The sequence below is a fragment of the Lissotriton helveticus genome, chromosome 1_1 (assembly GCF_964261635.1).
Source record: "Lissotriton helveticus chromosome 1_1, aLisHel1.1, whole genome shotgun sequence".
Taxonomy (NCBI): domain Eukaryota; kingdom Metazoa; phylum Chordata; class Amphibia; order Caudata; family Salamandridae; genus Lissotriton; species Lissotriton helveticus.
In genome coordinates, this window is record NC_136057.1 from 655,344,091 (window position 1) to 655,370,600 (window position 26,510).

Below are 26,510 nucleotides of genomic sequence, written 5' to 3' on the forward strand. Positions count from 1 at the left end.
TTTTTTTTTTTTGTAAATGGTAAAAAATGCTTTTAAAATATCGAGAAATAAGAGAAATGAGGAGTCGCTATAAATACCACTGGTTCGCACTAATCCCGAGCAGAGATGAACCAACTGTCATCTCGCTCGTGGAATCAGCGCGATCCCAATCGCTCAAAATGGCCGTACAATGTTGAGTCAATGGGGGCTTTCCAATTGCTCAAAATGGCTGATGCGCACGTAGAGAGCGTGCGTCGGTCGTTGCTAAGGCGGTACCTCTAGTACTTCTAACCCGGCCCTCCTATGATGCTGTTGTACGCGTCGGGGGAGTCGGGGAAGTTTTGTGGAGCCGAGAGCCGATCACGGAGGTTCCGTAAAGCGAAGTTAAAGAAATCAGAAGGTGACATTAGGATTATGCGCTCCCAGTGCGAGACTCCTTGTTATTTTAAATGATGCTGCTCGCGTGACAAAAGAAACGATAGGAAACGACAATAAAAAACGGGTATACCGGTCCAAAATAGAACCAGTGGTTAAGGGTGATCATGAGAAAGACGGTAAGGTCGCAAGGGCGATCACGATCAGTAAATAAGAGCCTTAAGGCAAAGAGAGTGAAAAGGATCAAACCATTAGATAAAAGGTTAACACATAGTGATAATAAGACGTTATGAAGCATCTATTTAAGTTATCATGTCAAGTATACCAAGCTTTCACTAAAGTAAAGTCACATATACAAGTATCATAGTCAAGTATATATAAGGTAGCTGTAGAGATACTTATCTTTCTGAGCAGCAGCAACAAAGAAGGATGATGGATGGCCTCCTAGGGACTTTATAGCTATTTAGAATGTTGATTGAAGTTCCATGTTCTTCAATTGTTGCTACTGAGCAGTGGTAATAAAGGAGAATTTGCATAATATGGCCTCCGTGTCGTGCCATAAAATCAATAGAGACACACTAATTGAAATTTTGAAAATGCTAAGTAAATGGCAACATTGCTTTAATCAACAAACAAGCAGACTGGCCATTTCAAAATCCTTCTTGGATGATTGAAAAGAGAGGCGTAAGATGTTACAGTGACAAAAAATGTGGAAGTATAGATGCGAACGAAAGTACCCACAATTTGGAAATGAAATGAAACGAACATAGAATTTCTATTTATCTTTTGTAATTAGACATATCTGTTTAAAACTATTTAATAAAATATTAAGGGCCCGATTACTATGTCCGGCGGAAAGCCTCCGACCAGCTGTTGGAGGCTTTCTGCCCAACATGGTAAGTATAAGGTCCGACCACCGTATTAGGAAGTAGGCGGTCTGAGTTTAAACCTGCAGGGGAATCCGATGTGGTTCCGATAGGCTCAAGGAAAAGCAGCATAATCCTTTAAGGACGATATTTCATCCATCGAGATTACGATGTTGGTTTCCGACAACAATTCCATGTTGGCCTTTCCGACATGGAAAGGCTGTCGGAAAGCCACATTGGGGGCCCTCAGCAGGGCCCCTTCTCACCTGGCCCTCCACATACTTTCATGGGGGCACATATCGTTGCTCCTCAACCTCCGGGAATGGGCAAACACTAGGAGGGATGGCAAACCTGAGGTCTTGCTGGCTTGGGGGGCAATGTTCCAAAAGTTGGTGGGACGGGACACTCAATCGACACAGGGCAGTTCCGAGTCAGAGCTCATAGGGCCGAGGGAGACTCCAGTTCAGGACGAAGGGACACACGGCGACCCACCATAAGGGATACGTGACTCGAACCTTATATTTTTATTCTTTCCTCTTTTTACGGACCCGGCAGCAGGGGGGAGGGGGGAGGGCAGAGGGGGAGGAAGTTGGGGGTGGGGACGAGTTCTCATACAGTTGTATAATGTTTAAGCACACCAAAAAGAAAAAAAAAAACAGTAACGGCAACTGTGGTGGATGGAAGACTTATTAAAAAAAAAGCTAAGCAGCACAACATGTCAGAAACTGACAAAAAAAAGAAAAAAGAAAACAATATGCTGCGGGTGGTTGCCTTCTTTTTGAAATGAGAAAGTAATAACTGTTATGTATTGTTATAAGTTATGTCAACGTGCTGAAACAGATGAAAACAGTATGCACTGAAGATGATATGTATTGTTGCCACTGATGCGATGTGTTTAACCTGAAAAATCAATAAAAAGACATTTAAAAAAAAAAATCTTTGCTCCTCAACATCCCTGCAACGTGTGGCAGGCACCGTGAGATGCCTAACACACCATGCAGCGATGTTTACAAACTTACATTTTTCAATGGGAGCTTGTGTTGCAGGCTTTTTCAGTCCCCCGCACAAGCTCCCATTGGATGAAGGAGGTTTCCAACCACACTATGTGTGGTCGCATTCTAATTGGGATTGCGGAACCACCAACTCATAGTCGGGCAGTTCCTTTACCGCAATGGTGTCAGTGGATGCAAGTCCGCCCAACATCGTAATCAGGGCCTAAGTTTGCATTGGTTGTGCTCCTTTCAAATAACTGACACTAAAAGCAAGAATATGTTTGAGAAAAATGCCAAAATTGGATCTAAACAGAATACTGAAAGTAAGCACTGATTTTAATTGTACCTTCTGTATCGGTTATAGCAACCCCAGGCTGCAATGTTGGATCTTGACCATTTTGGCTCATTTTCCCTCTGTGAGAAAAAAGAAACAGAAACAGTGGTTAGCGTGTTGATAATTTTCACTGCTTACACTAGACTTACAAGCTTAAGAAGGATCATAGACAAATATACGAGTTGCATAGGAGGATTGTAGCTGGATTCTTCCCTAGTGAAAAGACTGCATTATCTGCAGAGTCATCGTGCTCAGATTTAAAATTATCTGATGTCCAAAACACTTTGACAAAAGTTACACCCAGTTGATTACTCTAAGCTACATACAACATGGTCAATCGCATTAGTATCTGGTATGTATATCATATAGGTAAGAACTGCTTGCTACCACTGTTGCTCATCAGAAGGATCAACATTTGGTACATTCACAAAACCGACTGCCCAACAACTTGAACTTACTTAGCTGTGCAAATGTATTGATTTATGGGTGCAAAGAACAACTCAAACTGGGTTTTCTACAGTGGCAACGTGAGCTTTTCAAAACACAGCCACCTGTGACACTACCACAGCAGTTACTTGTAATGATACTTTTTTGCTGCAGAATGTTAAACTATGCTAGATAATGCTAGTTTTTCTGTTAAAATGGAACTACAGATAGGTGGTTCATAGATTGATCTCTTCTTTCTCGAAAGACACCCTACATTAGATTCTCAAAAAACTTGACTGAAGTCCTTTCAACAAGCTTGACTGAATTTCAGCTATCATAAATGGAGACACATTTTTAGTGGAGGAACACTGTAATTGGTTGCTGGTGGTTTCACTGAACGCCCTGTCATCATGTTCCTGCAAAGAAAGTATATTTATCACTGTGTGAAATAATGCAAAGTACACTTTTTGTAAGAGGATGTAGTGGGGGAGAAAAAGTACGTCTGGGTGCACATATCCAAACTGCTTACTGAGAAAAGAAGATATGAAACTGAAGCTATTAATTGAGATTCAATGGCATTTTCTGTTTTTTTTTGTGTTAATAGTAACTTGTTTATATATCATAGAGGTCCCACGTTGTACTGTAGACAAATAATGTTATTCTACGCACACAGTATTGTGTCTCTTGCTCTACAAAAAAGGCCCGCAAACCAGATGCATTCCAATTTAAAGTATGCTCACACAAATTTCTAGCAAAGTGCTATTTTCAACCGTAAAGTAATGTCTATCATTAAATACTAGTAGTTTAAATATTTTAGACAGTTCTATAAAAATTTATCATTCTGCCCTCCTCTTGCTGCCATGCCACCAAAAATCAGATTTCTGCTTATCCTGTGAATACATCTCAAATGGGGTGTAGTTAACCCTGGGCGTAGTTTGTGTAGTAGCGCTACGCGTAGCTACGCGAAGTGCACTTCGCACTACGCACGCTACGCGTATCTATGTGAACTGCGTAGTGCGTTAGGGAAAATGCTGTTTGCACTGATCGCACAGTGCCGGATGCATGTCCGCACTGAGCAAACATTGCAAACGGCATCTTGCACAGTGTAAGCAGTCGTTTTATGCCGCTCGAGTGGATTTGTACTCGAGCAACAGCTTTCTCAACGCGGACTGGTAGTTTCTCATCGCTAGTGGTAGCGAGCATACGCGACCACTCGCAATGAGAAACCTGACCTCCCTGCGTTGAGAATCTCACCGGGAGTGAGGAATGAGGAGGAGTGTGTCTCAGAAATTTGTTGTGTCCTAGTTTCCAACACCCAGAACAGACACTAACTGGCTTACATCACATATGGTGGGATTCTATGGGTGTGGACATTGCACGGCATGTAAATGGGCTAGCAATAAGAAAGTGGACTTCAAAGGTCCAGACAATAGACTTTACAAGATTAACACCAAATTCAATTGCAATACGAAATTTGTCGTATACATAATTGAATGTAGATGCAACAAAAAATATGTGGGGAGTACAATAAGAACATTGCGTGAGAGGATTAGGAACATATGAGGGCTGTTAAACAGAGTGACCTCAGATACCCAACTCAACACACATTTCAGAATGTCGTTCATAAGGAAAGAGTAAAGACTTTATATTTCATGGGAGAGAACAGACTTTGAGACATCCCAGGAGAGGGAATAGAGAATTGAGACTCCGCAGAAATGAGGCCTCATGGATTCTGAAATTACGTATGACTGCTCTGGGTATGAACGTGGATCATGAGATGGACTACTTTTTGGGAAGATTGTGGAAAATTAGTGCGTTTTGGTGAACATTATCTGCGCCATCTTGCCTCTTCCCCTGATGCCACACTTTTGTCGTGCGCGCCCGCCATTTTAAGATGCCCCGATCAGAACAAACCCTTTTGCATGCCGCTGGCCCCTGACATAGCCCTTTGCCTTCACTAAGCCTGCACGCTGACCACCCCCTGCTTGCACCTGCCTTGAGTCATAAACCCCTCTTCGGCGCTGCTCTGCCCCAGGCCCTCATCCTGTTCCCAGCGCGACACCTCCCTGCTTTCCTTTCATGATCTCCGGCCCTTAGATGCAAACCCCCTTTTTCCCCGTGTGCCCGTTTTGTCCTCCCCGTTCCCAAGCCGACACCCAGCTCTGCCGATACCATCCTTGCCCCTCCCCGTACAATAGAAAGCTTCCCCCATCAAAGAATCCCCGGGTTGATCAAAGCCCCCACCCCATGAGATCCGATCAAACTCCCCACATTCCGTGAATCGGCGGATTATCCAGCTGCGCGATGCTCATCACCTGTTGTGACTAGGGTGGGGACTTCAACTGTAAATGTGTGTGGGAACGGGCCCAAAGGGGAGTTCCGAGAATGTCTTTTCCGTACATCAAAGCTTTAACATGTATGTGTAATCTACAATAAAGTCATAAATGTGGGTATAAGAGGCCAGGCCTCAGAAATACAGTTAGAGCACCTCAGAACGATACCTTCTGTCCGTTTCGTTGTGTTCTCCTCCGGAGAGAATAAAAAAACCTTGTTTCCTGCTTTCCAGTCTCCAGCGCCTGCCTCTTCATTGATTTAAATAACTAGGGGGTCACAGAGGCAATACCGCCGGGCAAATATCGATTGTCCCCGACCCGATTGAACTTTTTACAATTGGCGCCCAACGTGGGGCCCATCAGCGACTCGTGGATCCAGTGGGAGAGGTCCGGACGACAGAGTGAACGACTGCAACGATCGGGAGAGCTCTTGCCCAATAGACCCTCGTCTGGCAGCCGATCATCCGAACTTCACTAGTTCCGAACAGACCTCTCTCGAGTGATCTACGGTCCTGACTGGGAACCATCAGGAGTGCCGTGAGAAATACGAGAAAAAGAGGACGATCGGGCGCTGGATTCGGAAGACAAGAAACTGTCCACATGGTCCGGGTAAGGTCGTGTTGCCACGACAAGTTGCGAAAAAAAATTTGTTTGATTGCTTGATTGTTCAAAATACTAGTATTGCTCTGTTTATTTTTATTTGGAGATTCACTGTCTGCAAACGGAGAAACAACAGGCTCTCTCTCCCTTTGCAAGCAGTGGAGGATAGGTAGGGTAGCAGCCGTGCTTGTTCTTTTTCTCCCCCACTCAATAATTGCTTGAAACTGAACTGTTGTTCACAAAACTATTGTTTCCTGGAGATTCCCTGTCTGCAAGCAGGGAAGAGACCACCCTTTTTGCAGATAGTGAAAAGGGTAGGTAACGCAGATCTTTGCGGACCTACTCATTCTCCCCATTGTTATTTATTGGTCGTTTGGTTTTATATTTTTTTTTGATCCATGAGGTATTCACTACCTGCAAACAACGTAGAATAGAAATATTCTGTCTAGTCTTTGCACCTAGTGATAAGATAGGCAGTGCTGACTTTTTAGTCCCTCGTTACGAGCCGTCATGTCTGTCTTCTCCCCACTGATAAATAGCCTGTTTAGCCCGGACCGGGTGTTAGAGGTGGACCATATAGCTCCACTAGAAGGCACCCCTAATAAGGACATGTTCATAAACTATGGGTTAGTCACCATAGCTTATAATAAATTATGGCACAGGTATACCGAAGATAGCCAAGACAAACAGTGGCCACTGGCAGGATCCTTTGACCTTGATAAAATAGAAACGTTAGAAATAGCCCTTCGAAATAATAAGACGACGCCAATTATGCTCGACAGTCTCGGTATGTGGCGCAGAGAGGCTACGAAACGACAGAGAAAAGACGAGGATAAACCAAGTAGGGAAATATACCGACAGGACAACCCCAGGACACCGCTACCCACAACTTATCCCCCGACACTATGCAAAGGACGACCAGACTTAGGGTCAGACCAATGCGCTTTTTGTAGGGATGTCGGACACTGGAAAGCCCAATGCCCGACTCTACTGAGCGTGAGTAAAGGCAAAGGGCCGACAAGAATGACAGACCGACAGTACGAGAAAAGGCGCGAGACAGAGAAGAACCCGACTTACATAGACAGACCAGACAGAACCACCACGTTTGATTATGCCCGATGGCACAGATTTCGCCAGGAAAATCTCAGCGGCATGCTCAAGTTCTCCTAGGTCGGGCAATGTCAAGACGGGAACCCAGCCTCGTTTAAAATTCACAGACGGAAAGAGATAATTATGACCAATAACTGTTTTTATATTTGTCTTGGGTCTTTGTATGTCGTACTTGTACTGTCCCCCGTCTGAGTTCGTGTGTATGTAATGTACAAATCTGCGTCATCCCTCTACACGTGTTTCCGTGTTACTCGACCTCTGTTAGCAGAAACTTAGCATAAAAGCAACCTGGAAAGAAAGAAATGGTAAAACAAAATCCGTAGACCATTAATAAACTTGAACTTTTAATTTAACACAACAAACAAGGAATAATAACGATAAACTGTAGAAAATGAAAGTCAAACAGAACATTCGCCCCCCCCATTCTGGAACCTTCCAAAGTAGGGCAGGGTTACGGCTACGCCCAACCAACGGCAACCCATATAAGGCGAGCCCCGCCGCCAACTCTTGGTCAGGAAATCTTAACGTATGGGGGAGCCGGAGGAGAGGCAGGAGCCCGCAGCCTGGGCATTTGCAGGTAGTCCCGCCACATGTCTCCTTGGCCGGCCGCAACGGGCCTGGAAAGACTAAGGTAGTCCCGCCACATGTCCAAAGGAGAACGAGGCACCTCTTCCTTTTCTCTTCCGTCACAGCCGCAGCAGTCCTGGACGGCGGGATGTCCTGCACGTACCTCCACAACAATTTGTCCAAGTTGGGCTGGGAGGGAGAGGCGACGCGGACGAGCCTCTCCCACCTCCACCGGTAGGAGGTTTCCCAGCCCCCAGCCCGACGCCGAACATCCCCAGTCAGGCGATGGTGCCCATACTTCCACACCATGGTGGCACCCCAGTATTTGCGCAGCACCGAACGTACAATGGTGGCACTTGGGGAACACCGGATGTGGAGAGGCCTTCATGCGGGGCGATGAAAAGGAGCGGCATGGAGTGCACCGGGAGAAGGAGACGATGTGAACGAGTCTCCCTCGCCCCCCCAGGTGGGGGCATCACAGCTGCACCCCAGCTGAACGTCCCGCTCTCACAAAACAGGGACCTCTTCCTTTCACTCCGAAGGGTCTCTTCCATTCTTGCAAACTCGACGAGAGTGGCCCCTGTAGGGCCTCAAAATGGCGTCTGGATCCGCTGGAAGGCGGGCCCCGGCCACTAGAGTAACTTTGGCCAGCCGTATAACTCGAACATTTGTCCCATGGAGCACGAGCCCCCATCTCCGACAGCATCTCCGCAGCCTTGAAGATCATACAAAGGTCCCCGGCGGAACCTTCGGCCTTTGCAGGTTTCCGGTAAGGGACGGCTGCCTCGATCGCCAACGAAACAAACATGACATTGCCACACCTTCTGTTAGCGTGAATTCTAGAACTGCCGAAAAGGACTCTGGTCCAAACTGCCAGTAATGGAAACATTTCCCCCTGATGCTGCTTCCGGACTGTGCCGGCCCCGCCCAAAATGGCGCTGGTATCAATCGGAACTTACGAACACCTCGTGGTGTTCCTTCGCACTAATATAAACTTGATGTTCTGAGATTTTATATGATCCTTTGTACACTTGGCTAGAAAAGACGAAGAGAACTCACTCGACGAATAGTGTGAAAAGATCCCCGTTACAAATGTTGATTACGAATGTACAATGTATTATATTTTTATAACTGGTGTAAACCCCATTTACGACGCACACGTACGGTATGCATATAGGAAATCTGATTACAACTGTTATGATTATGCTTCTAAATTATGAAAATATATGCCCGCGAACCCCCAGCCAATTAATAGACGTTTTAGTCTCTTACAAATGAATGAGTAAAACTTTCCGATGTTTTTATTGTTGCAAACGACACCCCCCACTGTACGCACTTTAGCCATTGCCACGACCGACCAAATACGACCGCACCCTCATAATCCATATGCTGAAATGATTTTGCAAAACAAAGTCTTTGAAACTATGGACGGGTATTGCATGCTTTATTTTAAAACAATATGGGATGGGTGGGAAAGTTCTTTTCTGTGCACCCTACTCTGCTCTCTCTTTAAGGTTAAAAGAAGATGGTTGCCCAGCCCTGGAGGACGGATCGGATCGACAACACGACACTCCGCCTTCAAAGTACGCGACTGACTCATGAACTCTCGCGTAGAGGAAGACCTTGACTTCCAAGGATGGGTAAAACGAATGGTGTAAATGAGGGAATGTAAAAGGAGGGTGAAATGAAATAATGTAAATATTATAAAGTACAACGTTCCAAAGGAGCAGGGACCCAAGAACCGAAGAACTTTAGAACGCCACGGCGTTGAAAGAGGTTTAAGGATCCCGATAGTGAGATATATCCTTTGACTAGATACCTCGCACTAGGCACCTCTGGTTTCCTTTTTATGTTTCCCCGCACACGCCCTACATGAACACACTACCCCCCCCTCGACTCCGGAAACCATATCCCCGGGGACCCTGCCCCAAGGAGGAAAGACGAGTAAGAGGTAAGTAAAGGACTTATGAATCCATGTATTTGAATGCGCGCGAATGCTGTCTCCCCCACCCCCCCTTTTTTCCTCCCTCTGCAGGTTACATCAGAGATTACAGCCAAGGTGTGGCGAAGATCTGAGACCTTGCCATGTCTAAATACACGAAACGGACTAGCGCCGCAGGGTGGTGTCTAAGCACGCCTGCAAACTACTCACGTATCGAACAGACCCGGAAAATTAGCACAACTTGATAGAAAGTGATCACCCTTAAACCAGACCGGACGAATGAACCCATGTCACGTATGATGTGAAACTATGAGGGAATGTGTGTGTGTGTGACTGAGGCGTTGGCCCAACTGGTCGAAGGACCGAGAATGCGAGAAAGTGCGACAACATGGTACCTCCTTTTTTCTTTCCTTTTTCTCGAGGCACGTCCCCTCTACCCTGTCTAATGCTCAAACTGCATGATTACAAGATTCTAACGCAGACTCGTGAATGCCCTTTACTGTGTAATGCACTAAATAGCCTTTCTTGAATACACTGCCACCCTCTCTGTTGCACGTGTACTATTTAGCCTGCCGTTGCACTCTCTCTCTCTCTCTCTCTCTCTCTCTCTCTCTCTCTCTCTCTCTCTCTCTCTCTCTCTCTCTCTCTCTCTCTCTCTCTCTATTTCTGCACTCCCACTCTTCCGAGTGGTTAGCCCCGAAATTGGCAGATTGCCACCCCTAGCACACCACCTAATTGGCTTCAAATACCGTCAGTATTTGCACAAAAACTTGTCTCTAATACAATCACCCTGAAGCCGCGTCATTACCTCTCCTTTTCCGCTAGAAGTCAATGAACCCAGGTTGGGCCGTAAGGGAAAGGACAGGTAAGACGACAGAGGTTCCCTAATCTGACCCGAAATAAGGGAACTACATGTCAACGGCTCCTATAGTATAAAACAAGGACCTCAGAATACGCGACCCTCCCCTCCCCGAATTGTCGCAATACCCAAACCGGAAAAGTGACCACCCCCGTTACCTCCCCTGTCTATGTCCCTGGTTGTTTCCCATAAAACCCCTGTCCTTCCTAGTTAAGTAACCGGGCTGTAAAAGGTTACGTAGGACCCAGAATGATGTTTTACAAGGTTAACAGACTAGACCAAGGTAAAGAAATCATCAAAATGAACCCCGCAGTAGTTGAAAAACAGGATGCACCGATAGAAAGGAAATGTTTAGCCATGTTCGTCTCTCAGCAAAATACCTGTGTAGTACCATGTTGACGACTCACTGTACCCTTTTGTAAATGTAAAACTCTAGAGAACGGCATATCTTTGCCAGATTTGTCTCCCGAAGGTGGGTTACCATCAGATGAACTGTCATGCCTGTAATAAATAATTATGAAGGAAAGTCATAGTAAATCCAACAGGTCCGCCACCGGTCATTCATATGCCAGTTGTGAACATTAAATATAACGGACATTTTCATTCTTTGCCTGGAGCTGGGAGAGAAATAGACTTTTTGATTATCTTCATCTGCAAATTTTCTAAAGACTGTCTTTTCAAACTTGTTTAAGGGTACTGCTGTTGGAGGAGAGAAGGACCGGATGTGGGAGCACGAGGCCCGACTGCAGACTAAGGAACACCTGCGACATTAGCCAAGGCGAGACCACGACTGAAAAGAGCTGCAGGACGAGGCACTGTTTTCGACAGCATGAAAAGAAAGGGTCGACCTGATGCCCCTGCTCGACGTCCAGTGCCTGTCGACAAGTCCCCGCTCTCTGAATTCCGTCACACGCCCGCCTATTTGAAGTCTCTCGTTCCCCTAGTTTGTTCCCAATTTGGCCTTGCTCCATCCCCCTTTTTCCTCTGACCTACCCTATGGACTGTTTTGAACGCTCTTCTTCCATCTGAACTTTCTGACAATCACCTCAAAGGACACAGGGCGAAAAGGACCTTTTCGACCGGAGACGCGAGGAAAGGGTCGTGCCCTGCAACGCAGAACTTAGAACAGAGCTGGACTCGTAGCTCCACCGCCGGTGCTCAACAGCGCCAACGAAAGACCACAAAGAACAATGAGAACTCGTAAACTTCGAACATTTGACATCCTCAATCACCGTTTTTTTTATGCCTCATTTCTCTCCCAGCTGCCATTGTATTGATCCTGCTCCAATCCGAATCTGAAATATGTATTAACCTGCCAGTTCACGTTATGATATGTACTTGCTGCTCGCCGTTTTTGTATTTCATTCCTATGACTTTCCTGCTGAACAAATTTATCAAAGTTTATCAAATAGGTGCACCTCCTAAAAACTAGAAACCTCAAAATGTATTGTTTACAACTCTTTTTCATCTAGGGTTCCTACCGTTTTCTTTCTCATGCTCACCACAGTAGAACCGAATAGAAAATGAACCAGCAAGATGTCTTGAATATGTTAAAGGGAGGACTGTGGAAAATTAGTGCGTTTTGGTGAACATTATCTGCGCCATCTTGCCTCTTCCCCTGATGCCACACTTTTGTCGTGCGCGCCCGCCATTTTAAGATGCCCCGATCAGAACAAACCCTTTTGCATGCCGCTGGCCCCTGACATAGCCCTTTGCCTTCACTAAGCCTGCACGCTGACCACCCCCTGCTTGCACCTGCCTTGAGTCATAAACCCCTCTTCGGCGCTGCTCTGCCCCAGGCCCTCATCCTGTTCCCAGCGCGACACCTCCCTGCTTTCCTTTCATGATCTCCGGCCCTTAGATGCAAACCCCCTTTTTCCCCGTGTGCCCGTTTTGTCCTCCCCGTTCCCAAGCCGACACCCAGCTCTGCCGATACCATCCTTGCCCCTCCCCGTACAATAGAAAGCTTCCCCCATCAAAGAATCCCCGGGTTGATCAAAGCCCCCACCCCATGAGATCCGATCAAACTCCCCACATTCCGTGAATCGGCGGATTATCCAGCTGCGCGATGCTCATCACCTGTTGTGACTAGGGTGGGGACTTCAACTGTAAATGTGTGTGGGAACGGGCCCAAAGGGGAGTTCCGAGAATGTCTTTTCCGTACATCAAAGCTTTAACATGTATGTGTAATCTACAATAAAGTCATAAATGTGGGTATAAGAGGCCAGGCCTCAGAAATACAGTTAGAGCACCTCAGAACGATACCTTCTGTCCGTTTCGTTGTGTTCTCCTCCGGAGAGAATAAAAAAACCTTGTTTCCTGCTTTCCAGTCTCCAGCGCCTGCCTCTTCATTGATTTAAATAACTAGGGGGTCACAGAGGCAATACCGCCGGGCAAATATCGATTGTCCCCGACCCGATTGAACTTTTTACAAGATGAGCACCAGCAATATTTTGTATATCCTACCACAAGTCAGTATTATACATGTATACTGTTGTAATTTAATGTGCTGCCATTTCGGTACGTTGTAGAAAAATGTGGAGCTTGAATAAATATAACATTAGTCACTGACATGAGTATTGTAGGACCAATCAAATTAAACAATTGAGTAACCACATATTTGAAAATAATATTATACATCCCCGTAGAGAAACCATGTTATAACTACATTTGGATCATTTCGCTACAAGTGCCATGGTACATACAGTGGGAGCTTTTAGAATTATAACTGCTACCACATTTATGAGGATATACACATCGTACAGATGTTGGAATAGATACGATAGTTTGTGGCATACACACTTGCATTGCGCATGTTGCCTGAAGGTTTCAAATCTCATGAATAACTGTAGGTCGAGATGCACTACAAAATGGCAGCTACGGGTATGGATGTGGATATACAGATATGATACAAGAACATTTTATTTGGAGGAGTGTTAGACTTAAGTTTATACATTGATCCAGGATATATTTCATTGAACATTAGGTGTGTTCTACTTTGGGGACGATATTACGGACATGAGACATGAAGAATACACTTCTTAGATGATATTACCATTCATTAATTTGATACAAAATACATATCAGTATTTATTAAATAATAGTTTATTTCCATTTAGAAATCGTGGAGCAGGCCTTTGCGTTCAATTACACCGGGTTTTATCCCGTATTCGATGTGTTGATGCTCACTGTAAGATGGCGGCATAGGTACTAACCAGCGGGATGACATTTATAGTTGGCGTGGTCACGTTATCAACACGACGGCTTAAGAGTGTGAATCACATGATGCCGGTTTCTGGTACTCAAGGAAACGCGGCATGAGAAGAGAGGATGCGGATCAACGGCTCAATCCAAGGTAAAATTGGAACAAAAATAAGGGAAAGTGATCCAAGGACCAGACATAGGTTAATGTAAACTGGGTTTTGAGTTTCCGATATTTAGACGTTTGAGCTTAGACGGTGTGTATATGTTTTGCTTTTGCAGATTTCCAGAATGATACCCGAAAAACAGTGACTTCGTAATCGAAGCCAAGCAGTATTACTAGCACCTCACACCAGGGAAAGTGTGGCCTGGAATTATCGCCATACTTAATGTAGGTCATTTTTAGATATCTGACTGTGGCTATGATATTATATTGAGAATACTTGCCTAGGATACAATGAGATGAGCAGATACTGATGCCTTTTCTTGTTTGGCTTTATTTTTCTTTTTGGTTACAGACTGCGCTAAAGTGAATTCTAAAAGTCGGTGTAGTTGATATCCCTTACAAATTATGACTTGTTTGACACTAGAGCTGTTCTCTGTATTGTTCTCAGTGGTTTTTCCACTGTGGTGCTTAACTGGCAACTAGGTAAAGATACAAATAGAGTTATATTCAAGCACATATCCTCACGTGGTTATCATTATCAGGTGCCCAGCAATGGAGCACCCTCAGACCACACAATTTTATTCTCTCTACTGTGTGTGGTTATGTCATCACGTTTGCACTCTATTGCATGTACCAACACAGAGAGTGACATTCGAATATACAAAATTGATACTATCACTGTGGAATGTGTTCTGACTCTCCCCATAGGAATACCTTTGTGGCTTTTTGTTTTTAAAAGTGATGAGAGCAAAATAGTGATGGTATATCATATATTTACCTAGCCTTGAAAAAGTTTCATCGACATCCCTACGGAGGTGACGAAACACGTGTTGGCTTGGGAATAGTTCACTAACTAAAGCTTGAAGAAGGAATGAAAGGCCAAAGAAATAACTTGGATCCATTGTTTTGTTCTGAATTACATGAGAATTAGAATAACATCTGAAATTGTTGTTGCTTATACATCACGAGTGCTGGGGAATTCATAGTATGTTCTCTTGCTGCTTAGGCCACAATTTTTAGAGAGGCAGGTGGCTCTCTCAACCTTCCAGCACTGTAACTACAGTTGATACAAATTATATATTCTCAGTGGAATCACCCTTTTGGCGCCTGTAACCTATTAATTATACCACCATCTCTATATAAACAATAGAATCTTTCTTTCTCTTCATTGATCAATCATTTCCTTAAACTCCACTTTGTTGAGGCCAGTCACTACCTTTGAGCATTAAAATGATCTGCACACCATGCCCACTCCAACACTAGCCCCCATGTGACATGTTTGCTCTTATAGTCTGTTAACAATTCCCAACATAAAAACAGTATGTGCCACAGGCCCTCACAAACAAGTGTGATCCAGTGGCGTAATAGGAAATTATGCCCACCCCACCCCTCCCAGAATCTGGAGAGGGGCCCCAGAGTCTTGCATACCTCACAGTTATTTATTGGCCCTGGGTGGAATGGGGGGTTCTCTGAAGTGTTTAGGGGCCCTGAATGGTTGAGGACCCCTCTGTGCTGCATGGGCATATAATACTCCCCTGCTGTGACCTGGAAGTCCTGTGTAACATTTTTCTTTCCTTCCCTGGATCTATTTTGAGGGCATACTCCAAAGTAACATTTGCTAACGCACTTTGCCACTGGTGGAATTAGATGTTAACGGCAGGTTATCAGCTAGAAATGAGGTGTGCCTATTCTTAAACACTGCAGCTGAGCTGCAGGTATATAATATTTAATAGTTCAGGCATGGATATAACTATAGCTAATTATATAGTGGTCATTTCATTAATTTCTATGTGCTGTGATTTAGATTTTTATAGCATTATTCTTTTGGAGGTTAGTGTACAAGGCATCCTGAATACAGACATTTTTGATACTCTATATATTTTGATACGTTTATATATTTTGGTAGAAGTGGGAAAAGCTTTGCTACACTCTTGGACGTGAAATTTGAACTTTGTATATGTGCCCGAAAAATGTATGCACGTACACTTTTGGTTTAAAGTGTTGCGTGACTTTAATTATCAATGAATGTCCTTTATTAAACCTTGGAAATGTAAATAAGGCCGGATTGTAAGGCCTCAGCCACATTAGAGTTCAGAATATCTGATTTTGAGAGTCAATACAAAATTGGGGAAACCCAGAAAAAAGATAGGTTTCTTCTACACATTTTAGACTCGGAGTGACCTTAAAATCTTATACGAAAAATGCATTGGTAAATTGGAAACATGCCTGTTGCACACATAATTCACAAACAACCGTTCCAACTTTGCCCCTAACCCACATCAACATAAGTCCACTTCAACAGTCCAGAACAACATCTACCTCACTGTAAACGCAATCAAAGCCTGAGGGATGCAAGACAGGAAACAACAGTCAATATGTAATATTTTCACTGCAAAACAGCGTTATAATAACAACATCGATCAAGGGAACTAAGGCTACATGGCAGTCTTTGGCACCGAGCTTGCAGGAGGTGTGGATGTAAAGTGGTGGGTTGAGCCTTTATGCAGACAGAGCAGAGCAAGAGCCTTGTAAAATGAGGACAGCCACTATGGCTGCCTGCCAGCCTTATCACACTGGCCGGCATATACTAAGAGCTTTGTGCAAAGAGTTCAAGCCATGATAACAGTCTAATCAGGCGTGCAACGCCTATAAGGTTCAAAGGGCTTCAGACCCTCCCCCGTCCCCCCTCCCCGGCCGGTCACTCCCTGTCGTGTGTGTCAGTCAGGGCTGAGACAGCTTCCAGGGCACAAACAAAAGACAGTTTTTAAGCCGCTGTAGGCTAGCTGGTCTGATGCCCATTTTATTGCAGCCCCACCTGAGTACTTCACAGGTCTTTAAAAGACCATTTTCTAGTTAACAAGGCTTTGTTGTTTTTCACCCCTTCTTAGAGCCCCTGCCTATTGTTGGAAGAATTAGCCCCCCACCACCCCAAAATTTGTATAAGCTCCCTCGACTCCCCCACCAGAACCCCCCCCGAAATTTGGCTCTAGTTGTGCCTCTGGGTCTAATCCCCCTAAATGCGGTTTTAGGGAGATAGAGCAGTAGAGGGAGCCTTTATGCAGACAGAACCTGTATTGAGCCTGTATCCTTACCTACATCTGAACAGCCGCGGTCGGTAATAGGAGTTCCTGTAGGGCGGTGACGTGGGGAGGGGGAGGGGCAGGGTGGGGGGTAGTAATGTATGGATTACAGAGTTTAACAGGTAAGTGAACATATAAATAAATAAAACGAATTTCGTTGAGCGCACTGCATCGCATTTGGTGATGCTGTGCACGCAACAAAATTCATTTAATTTATTACTATGTTTACTTACCTGTTAAACTCCGTAATCCATACATTACTAGCCCCCACTCTGCCCCTCCCCCTCCCCACGTCACCGCCCTGCAGGAACTCCTACTACCGACCGCGGCTGACGGTAATGTGAGCATCGAATATACAAAGTGCAGCCAGCCCATTGCGTTTGAACAGTACTGCTTACATTCTTGGGATAGGGAACTGGTTGCCCTCTCCAGTTGTGCTGCTTCCTTCACTGTCTATGCCATATCCACTACCAAAGCTATTGGCAGACGACGCGGTGGAGACAGACGAGTCAGTGGCCCTGTGGGCATTTGGTTTTGAAGCTGCAAAAGGATATAAAACAATAATGTTATAAATACGTGTGCGTTTGATATCCATAATACATAAAACAGACGGCACTTGTACTATTACTAAGCGGTGATCCGATTACATACACAGACACGACACATCATAACTACATGTTTTATTGCATTAATGGTTTTGCTTGGAGAAGGTGACTGGTTACACTCCACAGAAAAGCGAAGAAACATAAATACATTTCCCTTTAACCTCAAAGGTAACCGGATTTTTCAAGAGCACTTCAAGCAGTAGCGGATGACAACAAAAGTGTTCAATGAGAAACATAATTTTTCATTTATTTCTATTTATTTATGTATGCAATTATGCATAGTGCGAAAATGTCACCTATGCCAATGGGGCGCGCTACACAATATCAAAGTTAGTTATAGTTATAGATAATAACATCCAGAAATATATAAGATCATATATAAACATAGTATACTGGAGGTTTCCCACAAAAAAAGCATGGCAGTAGAATAAATAAGAGGAGGAAAGGCCATCCCTCGAGTAGAGTGAGAGTACTCAGCCGAGAGAAACAAGTAAAGAAAATAAAGGAGATGGAGCATTGAGGGTCAACACTGAGGTGGTTGGGAGAGTATTTTCTTTTTGAGGGGTACCAACTTTACCTAAAATGACCTAAATTCTAAAATAGAATATCATAGGCACACTACACTTCATCGTTCTGAAGTTACAGTTGTAGTTCTTACTGAAATTAGAATGTACCTATTTTAAATACTTTCAGAAAACATCAATGCACTGATCGCCTGATGTACGATGCCATTTTGCTACAGCAATATCTGCGATTCGTAAAATTTGATGGCAACATTTCTCTTTATATTGAATAAATCAATTTCGCATGTTAGGAAACCCTTTACAACTCGCAAAATCGGTTTTGAGATCCATCCCAAATTGAAATTAGGTGGGCATTTAACAGGGGCGCCCTATCTAATTGCTAGTTGCAATCGTATGTATAAATCGTTTGCTAACACTACAGCAAAAGCGGGTGCAAACCACTGATCAGTTACTGAATCCTCATTACAAGTGGTCAATGATGGGGGGCGTGGCTTGCGCGTCGGCCAAGATGGCAGCGTAGCGTCGGAGCTCCGGTGTCGGCCTCTACACTTCGCTGCTCTTTAGCGGATTTACTGGCAGATTTCTATCAAGCTGTGCAGTTCTCGACTTTGGATCATGAGGTGAGCCCAGCGCCCTCACAATATCTCATTTCTGTGCATTTTTGGCTTTTTTTTCCTGCCGAAACTTGAGTCTCACGGCCCCGGCCGCCATTTTGTGCTCACATCGCGCTTCAACCTCCGAGCCTCTCCGGCCTTCTGTAAATGCCTGGACACTCGCCCGCACAACGCCGACCTGCTCTCTGGAAATGAGGTGAGCCCCGCGCCCTCATCATATTTTCATTTGCTTGCATAATTGGTGATTTTTGCCGCGACTCGGGTCTTCAGATCCCGGATGCCATTTTGTTTTTTGCAACGCGCAATGTCTCTCAATGTAGCGCGAAAATGCCGCCCTTATTTCTTGTCACATCTTTGACCTGTGGATGATTTTTTATGCAGTTTTTTCTTGTTTTTGGGAGTTTTCTTCTTCTGCATCCTTGGTTTTCATGGCCTTATTGCTCTTCTTCAGTGATTTTCCTGTCACAACTGGACTTACCGCCATTTTGTCCATGTTTCTCCAGTTTTATTTCTCAATCCTTCCCATGCTCTTCTAACCTTTACTACACTGCATAACTATTGGTGGCAAACGCTTTACTCCCAACCCATTTATTGTGCTTCTTCATGGGGAAGCTTCGTATCTTGAAACTTTCTGCAGTTAATAAAGTGCCTGCCTGTTCAGATTCAGATACTCCTCCTCAGGTTATGGAAGAAAGCAAAATGTCAAAATCTGATGTGAAGACTGGTGCTATCCCCAAATCTCATAACGGTAGCAAGTTACCATCATCTTCAGCTTCTACTAAACGACTCAAAAAGGATCCTCCATCTCCAGGGAGCGCTTCATCTTCTTCATCCATGGACCTTATTTTGGAGGAATTGCGAACCCTCAAGCCCTTTATGGAAACAACCACTAAGACTTTACAGACTTTGCATGACAAATGGTCGTCCATAGATTCACGTGTTCTAATCTTGGAACAATCAACAGAGTCTCTTCAATCCTCTTGCTCTCATATACCCTCAATGGAAGCTGAAATACTTCATCTCTAACGGCAGACGGAAGATTTGGAAAATAGGAACTGTAGAAATAACCTTCGCCTTTACGGTCTTCCTGAGCTCACAGAAGGGTCCAACTCTACTACTTTTTTCCAATCTTTTCTTCCGAAAATCATTGACGCACCAGCTCTATCTTCTATCAACATACAAAGAGCACACCGCCTTGGTCCTAAAGTTTCTACTAAACCTAGAGGAGTCATCATGCTGTTTCTACAATACACTGATCTCCTACAGGTTCTTTCAGCCGCCAAACTCAAGAAACAAATTACGTGGGAAGGTCACCATCTTTTCCTGTCCCAAGATGTTTCCAAGGCCACTGCTGATCGTCGGAAGATATTTCTGGACATGCGTCCGCAGTTGAGAGCTCTTAACGCCAGATATGGACTACTTCATCCGTGCCTCTCCAAGGTTACTTATAAGGATAAAACGACCACGTTTGAGGATCCTGCAGCTCTACAAGAATTCCATCGTCATCATGGAGCGGACGCTATGGACACCTCCAGACATGTTTAATTGGACTTGATGATACACTGGTTGTGCTGATCCGATTCTCTCCTTGTTCTCCTAACTTTTGATGTTGTCTTACCCTTTTACATTTATCCTCTGTTTAGATTTATCCTGCCTTCATGTTCCCCTCTTTTTCACAATCCTCATTTTATTTCTCTCTTCTTTACAGATGTACCCTCTTTCTTCCTCCCCCGATGTGTCAAATTGTTTCTGTATGCTGCTTTTTCAATTTCTGAAGGCGGAGGCCTGGTGCCTGCTCTTGATGTTGTCGCCGTCGTCTTTTGATGCCACCACCCTCGTTTTCGTTTTGCGTTTTTGTTTTCGTAAGTATGTTCTTCAGTCGTCTGTTTCGGACATGTACTGTTTCTTCTCATTCAACTTATCAAGCATATTATTACAATTTACTATTTCTTGATTTTACCCTCCGTGTTACTACTTGGAATGTTAAAGGATTGAATAATCCAATTAAAAGGCAACGGGTGCTATCCCATCTCGCCAGACTTAAGACTGATGTTGCCTTCCTTCAGGAATCCCACCTCTCAGAGAAAGAGGCCTTGAAACTTAAACATTGCTGGGTGGGTCATGTATTCTTTTCTCCCACTGTGGATAAGAAAAATGGAGTTTTGGTTTTGTTCCATAAAAAGTTAAATGTTTCTTCAGTTTCTCATGAATGTGATACTAATGGTTGTTGGGTAATTGTTAAATTACTTATAGATAATATCCCTCTTGTGATTTTCAATGTTTATGCTCCCACCGGAATCGATAAATCCTTCTGGCCCTCCATTTCAGATAAGTTAGCTTCCCTTATTGATGATTACATCATTTTTGGTGGTGACTGCAACCAAATCTATGACCCTTTCCGTGACCGTCACTTGAAGGTTAAGTTCTTGCCGTCCAAGATGCACTCCCAATTTACCAAAGCAATTCAGAACAATGCATTGGTAGATATCTGGAGATTATGTAATCCTGACCTCAGAGAATATAGCTTTTACTCTCCCTCTCAACACTCACAGTCCCGCATTGATTATATCTTCCTTAGGACATCATTAACTCAACATGCCATCCGTTGTGATATTGGTTCCATTTTAATTTCAGACCATGCTCCCGTCCTAGTTGATATTGATCTTCTTCCCTTGTCCCCTCATTCTGGCAGATGGAGATTTAACAATAGTTTACTTTTCAATTCCACCTTTTGGGCTGAGTTTACTACGTTTGCCACTGAATTTTTTCTACTTAATCATACTCCCGACTCTCCTTTTGTTATGGTTTGGGATTCTTTTAAAACAACCTCTAGAGGTTTTATCATGAATTTTGTGTCGCGGGAGAAGAAGCTCAGAGAAGCCAAATCCACTTGATTACTTGCTGATATCAAACAACTTGAACTTGCCTATCATTCCTCTAACTCTGAATCCTCCCTTAAAGAACTTATTGCCGCAAAAATTTCTTTTAATAAATTCACCACAGACGCTGCCTCTAATCTTCTATTGAAATGTAACTCTCGATACTATGGTGGCCAAAACAAGATGGGGAAACTACTCGCTAATTATTTGAAAATTAGGAAAGAGCGTACCAAGATTGAATCGATTAAGACCGCTTCTGGCGAATCTCGGTTTAAGGACCAAGACATTCTTGCTGAATTTGTCACTTTTTACCCCGGAACATGTCCCTACTCCGGCGGATCTCCTTTCCTATTTTCAATCTATTCCTTCCCCTCCTTCGTCCCATGTATATTTTGGTCCTTTGGATCTTGATATCTCGGTTGCGGAGATTTCTCATGCCGTCTCAAAATTAGATCATAGTAAAGCCCCTGGCCCTGACGGGTTCACTATCAAATTTTACAGTCATTTCGCATCTCTTCTTTTAACAAAACTTTTACTTTTATTTCAATCCTTTCTTGCTGCTGGTTTATCAAGTGGTTCTTTTCAACAAGCTTTAATATACTTAATCCCTAAAGACGATAAAGATCACTCCTTATGTAAGAATTACCGTCCCATCTCATTGGTCAATACGGATTACAAAATACTGGCCAAGATTTAAGCTCGAAGGGTGGACCCTCTTTTACCTGAATTAATTGACCCTGAACAATCAGGTTTTGTAAAAGGCCGTCTTTCTTCCGATAATTCTCGAGTCTTTTTTAACATTCTTAGTAAAGCATCCTCTCTAGATCTTCCTATAGCTGCTATTTCCTTGGATGCTGAAAAAGCTTTCAACAGGATCAGTGGGATTTCATGTTTCGAGCTCTTACCTGGGATGGTTTCCCTTCCAAATTAATTTCTATTAACTCATGATTCTATTCTGGCCCTCAGGCGTCCATCTTTGTTAATGGCATGGCTTCTGACTATTTTGCTCTTCAAAGAGGTGTACGACAAGGTTGTCCACTATCTCCCTTATTGTTTGTTTTAGCTTTGGAACCTTTTCTTACTAAAATCCGTCGGGATGATATCATTTCTGGTTTCCACTTAGGTTCTCAACAAGTTAAACTCTCGGTGTATGCTGATTATATACTTTTCTATTGCTCTGATCCTCTTTCTTCTCTTCCTCCTTTTCTTCAACAAGTTTCCTCTTTTTCCGCGGTGTCTGGTTATCGTCTTAATGCTGACAAATGTGAAATTCTCCCTTTAAATCCTCTATGCCATAAACATCTTTTCGTTCACCCTGGTTTCTCATGGCAACCTACTAAGATAAAATACTTAGGCGTTTGGTTTACTCCTCTTTTATCCGATAATCTTAAATTAAATTTTGAATATATTTCTAAGAAATTGGAGGCGAACATCTACTGCTGGAATCCACTCTTTTTGTCTTGGTGGGGCCGTTTGAGTTCTATAAAAATTATGCTTTCGCCTCTTCTATTATATACCATTTCTATGATCCCAATACGTATTCCGGACTATTATTTTAAAAAGGTTGATTCCATTCTATTAAAGTTTTTATGGAACGGTAAATGCTCTCGTATCGCTATTGCCTCCTTACGGAAGGACAAAATTCAAGCTGGTGTTCGCTTCTCTGATTTTAAAGCTTACCACCGTGATTTCTCTCTGAAACAATCATCTTGCTGGTTATCAACTGATCTTCCCTTCCATCGTCCCCTTTGGCTCAAGATAGAGTCTTCTTTTATTTCTACTTTTGATTTTCGTGAAATCTTATCTTTTACGTCCAACTTGGCCCGTCTTCATAATCCTATCATCTCTCACTCTCATAAGCTTCTCCTTCCTTATTTATCTTCATCTTACCCATCCCTTCCTTTGACTCATGAACAACCTATCTGGTATAACAAATAGCTTAAAATTCGGGATCGTACTTATTTCTGGAAGACCTGGCACTCACGAGGCCTACGTTGGATTTCTCAACTTCTCTCTCATAATACTCCTCTTTCATTTTCAGATCTTAAATCCCAATTCTCTCTACCCTCTAGCTCTCACTCACAATATAACTTGTTGTATCCTGTTCTCATTCAGTATCTTCAATCGTTACCACTTTCCAATGACATTCCTACTATTCACAGATCCATATCCTCTGGATTAGATTCCTCTCCCTCTGCTTCATTTCTTTATAATTCTTTTTGTTTCCTTACAGATAGATCCAAAACTAAAACTGAGCTTGCATGGGAAACTGATTTGTCTCAAGATTGGCCGATTCCCTTATGGGATAAGATTTGGTCTAAAATTCATAAGACCTATAGAGCTGCTAATACCACTCAAACTCTTTATTTTATTTATAATAGAATTTTATTTACTCCACGAGATTTATCAACTTTCTCCTCCGACACTCCCTGTACTTGCTGGTCATATCCCAGTCTCTCTGCAGATTTAAAACATATGCTATTTGATTGTTCTCCCATAGTCCAGTTTTGGAATTTAGTATGGCTTCAAATCCAAAAGATTTTCCGTTTTCAAGTCCCCTTTTCCCCTTCTCGCATTTTTTTTGGTTCCCTGTCTCCTGACCTTCCCCAATCTCATCAACATTATTTACTCATTGACCTTTTGATAGCTGTTGCCTTTCATCTTATTACCTCTAATTGGAAACAAGCCACCAACGTTTCATTCCGTTTGTGGTGGAATGCAGTATGTTTTCACCATCGTTTAGACACTAATTATGTCTCCCCCATTTCCTTGGCAATTAAAAGAGACCTCATTTGGCTTCCTTTGGTAAATTATCTCTCCTCGTCTGCTCCCTCAGTCACCACTCCTGATCCTGCTTTCGTTGAAGTACAAAAACCACCCTGAATTTCCCATTGCCTTTTTCCCAAATGTTTATTACTGTACGCTATTTATATTGTATCTAATATATTACTTAATTTATTACGTTTTGTAAATTATTATGGTTGCTTTGTTTCATTCTATAAGATTTTGAATGCCTTCTATTTACCTATTTGTAATTTATAATCACAACATTTTTCTTTATTATTGTGTAACCGCATGGCTCATAATTTTTTCTGTTTCTTCACTTTCTGTTTCTATTCTTTTATTTCTTCAATAAACTCAAACAAAAAAAAGTGGTCAATGATTACCAAAGGGGCAAAATCTTTGTGGATTAGGATGAATACTATGTGCAACACCCCTGTGACTGGCTACAAACACAGAGATGAGTGGTCTACAAGAAACAGCAGACCACCATCCCTGTGTTTGCATTCCCAAAAGGGGACATTTTCATAAGCAGCCTTTGTTCCTTACAGGCCCCGGTGCTGCTTAAAAAAAAGTTTCCTATTTGGGTACTAGTTTACCGGTGCCCAGATGTGAGAGGCCCTCTGCAACCTGAATATAGCTGTCTTTTAATAACCAGCGATGGGCTGAAGAAGCTTTATTGCATTCTTTCTTGCATTAGGGCCACTAGTAGACTTGTCACCACAATGATACACATATAGTAGTGTGCTAAGTATAGTATTTTCGCAGTTTTTTTCCATACTGTCAAATTAGTGACATAAAAGTGACAAATAAGAGGAGCCCCATTTGAATCATATATTCTTTAAGTTAAATAAGGTTACTAATTAGAAAGTTGCTGCTCACACTATTAATGGAAATTAGACAAGTGTCGTTAAGGGTTATTAGGGAATACAATCTCCCCATTGCTCATCTCTAATAATTAACTCAATCAGATAGTTTCCTGTTGATGCCGATCTGATGTATAATCTGCTTTAGTAAGAACATTCCAAACTATAAATCTACTTTAAAGTGTAAAGTATAGTTCTTAAGTCATAAACTGAATGAGCTGAACTCTATTCTGTCAACCCTTTTTCTTAGACCACAGTCAGCATGATTATACTCTCCTAAATATGTCATGAATGATATAAAGGAACAGAGGAAAACAAACCCATTTATGCAAAGTCAGCTTACAAGGAAGGGAAGGTAACAGAAGGGAATACATGCTTTATTAAGGAGTTCGCAGAAATAAAGACCTGCACCTTGGTAAGCCAGTACATATGTCAAAAGCAATAGAAAAGAGACCAACACAAGAACTTGAAAACATGACATAAGATGCGTTAAATGGAGCATGTCTCCTGCATCTACTGGATATGTCTAATGCATCTACTACACATATCCCTCCCATGAGTGTAATAGGTACTGCGTCTGATTTGACTCCTGCTGCTTATCAATGCCGTGATATACCACGATGTACTCTTGGACATTATTTGTTCACCCCTGCAATTTTAGCATTAGACTCACTGCTCCAACCTCTCAAAGATTTAATGGGCTACAATCTCCCATTTTACACTTGAATAAATTGGACCAGAATGATGTTATGTTATGTTATGTTATGTTATGCGTTTTTTATTTGGCGCACAGATGCTCCAGCTAAGGATCTAATCAGGTAGGTACTTGCTGTGGTGAGCACAGGGCCGGCTTTAGAGCTGGTGGCCCCCGGTGCGACAATCATTTTTTGCGCCCTTGCACTCTATGATCGCCTCCTCAGAGTCTCTCACTACCACAGGGCAAAGTGCTCCTCATCTCTCCAATCATAAGTTATTTTTAAACACAGTGCCCCCCTGAGGTCAGCGCCCCCCTCTCGGGTCAGCACCCAGTGCGACCGCACAAGTTGCACTGTCCTAAAGACGGCCCCGGGTCAGCATGCCCCTATTCTCCGAATTTCATCACATGACAAACTCCAACAAACACCATTCTGTACATGTGCAGCCTGTCTAAATTGACATCTAAATCACTTTGCAAGGTTCAAAGATTACAAATATTCATTTCATCCAGGTTTTCTCACTTTTACTGATTCGCCAGTTTACATTTCACTGAGTCACAAAGCATCCCTTATGCCGTCTTCTGTGTCATACATCTGGGGATTTATATAACCACCCTGTTACTTAAACACTGTTCCCGAGAGTTTCAAAGGGGGAGGTGTACAGTATGCTACGTGACATACAGTGGTATGTACACATTTCCACATATTTATTTCTT

The 26,510-nt window shown here is 43.2% G+C and overlaps 1 protein-coding gene and 1 long non-coding RNA gene across 2 annotated transcripts in view; one reads left to right on the forward strand and one right to left on the reverse strand.

Moving 5' to 3' along the window:
* Positions 1–26,510, reverse strand: part of PCLO (piccolo presynaptic cytomatrix protein) — a 1,621,199-nt gene that overhangs the window by 207,968 nt on the left and 1,386,721 nt on the right. The window contains exons 22-23 of the mRNA XM_078674179.1: positions 17,229–17,370; positions 2,559–2,626 (exon numbers count right to left, since the gene is read on the reverse strand). Of these exons, the coding sequence (XP_078530305.1) occupies positions 2,559–2,626; positions 17,229–17,370 (210 nt within the window). The remainder of the gene's footprint in view (positions 1–2,558; positions 2,627–17,228; positions 17,371–26,510) is intronic.
* The window catches only part of LOC144815422 (uncharacterized), a 210,661-nt gene continuing 197,816 nt past the window's right edge, over positions 13,666–26,510 (forward strand). Inside the window, exons 1-2 of the long non-coding RNA XR_013606923.1 lie at positions 13,666–13,738; positions 13,867–13,975. This is a non-coding gene — a long non-coding RNA (uncharacterized LOC144815422). The remainder of the gene's footprint in view (positions 13,739–13,866; positions 13,976–26,510) is intronic.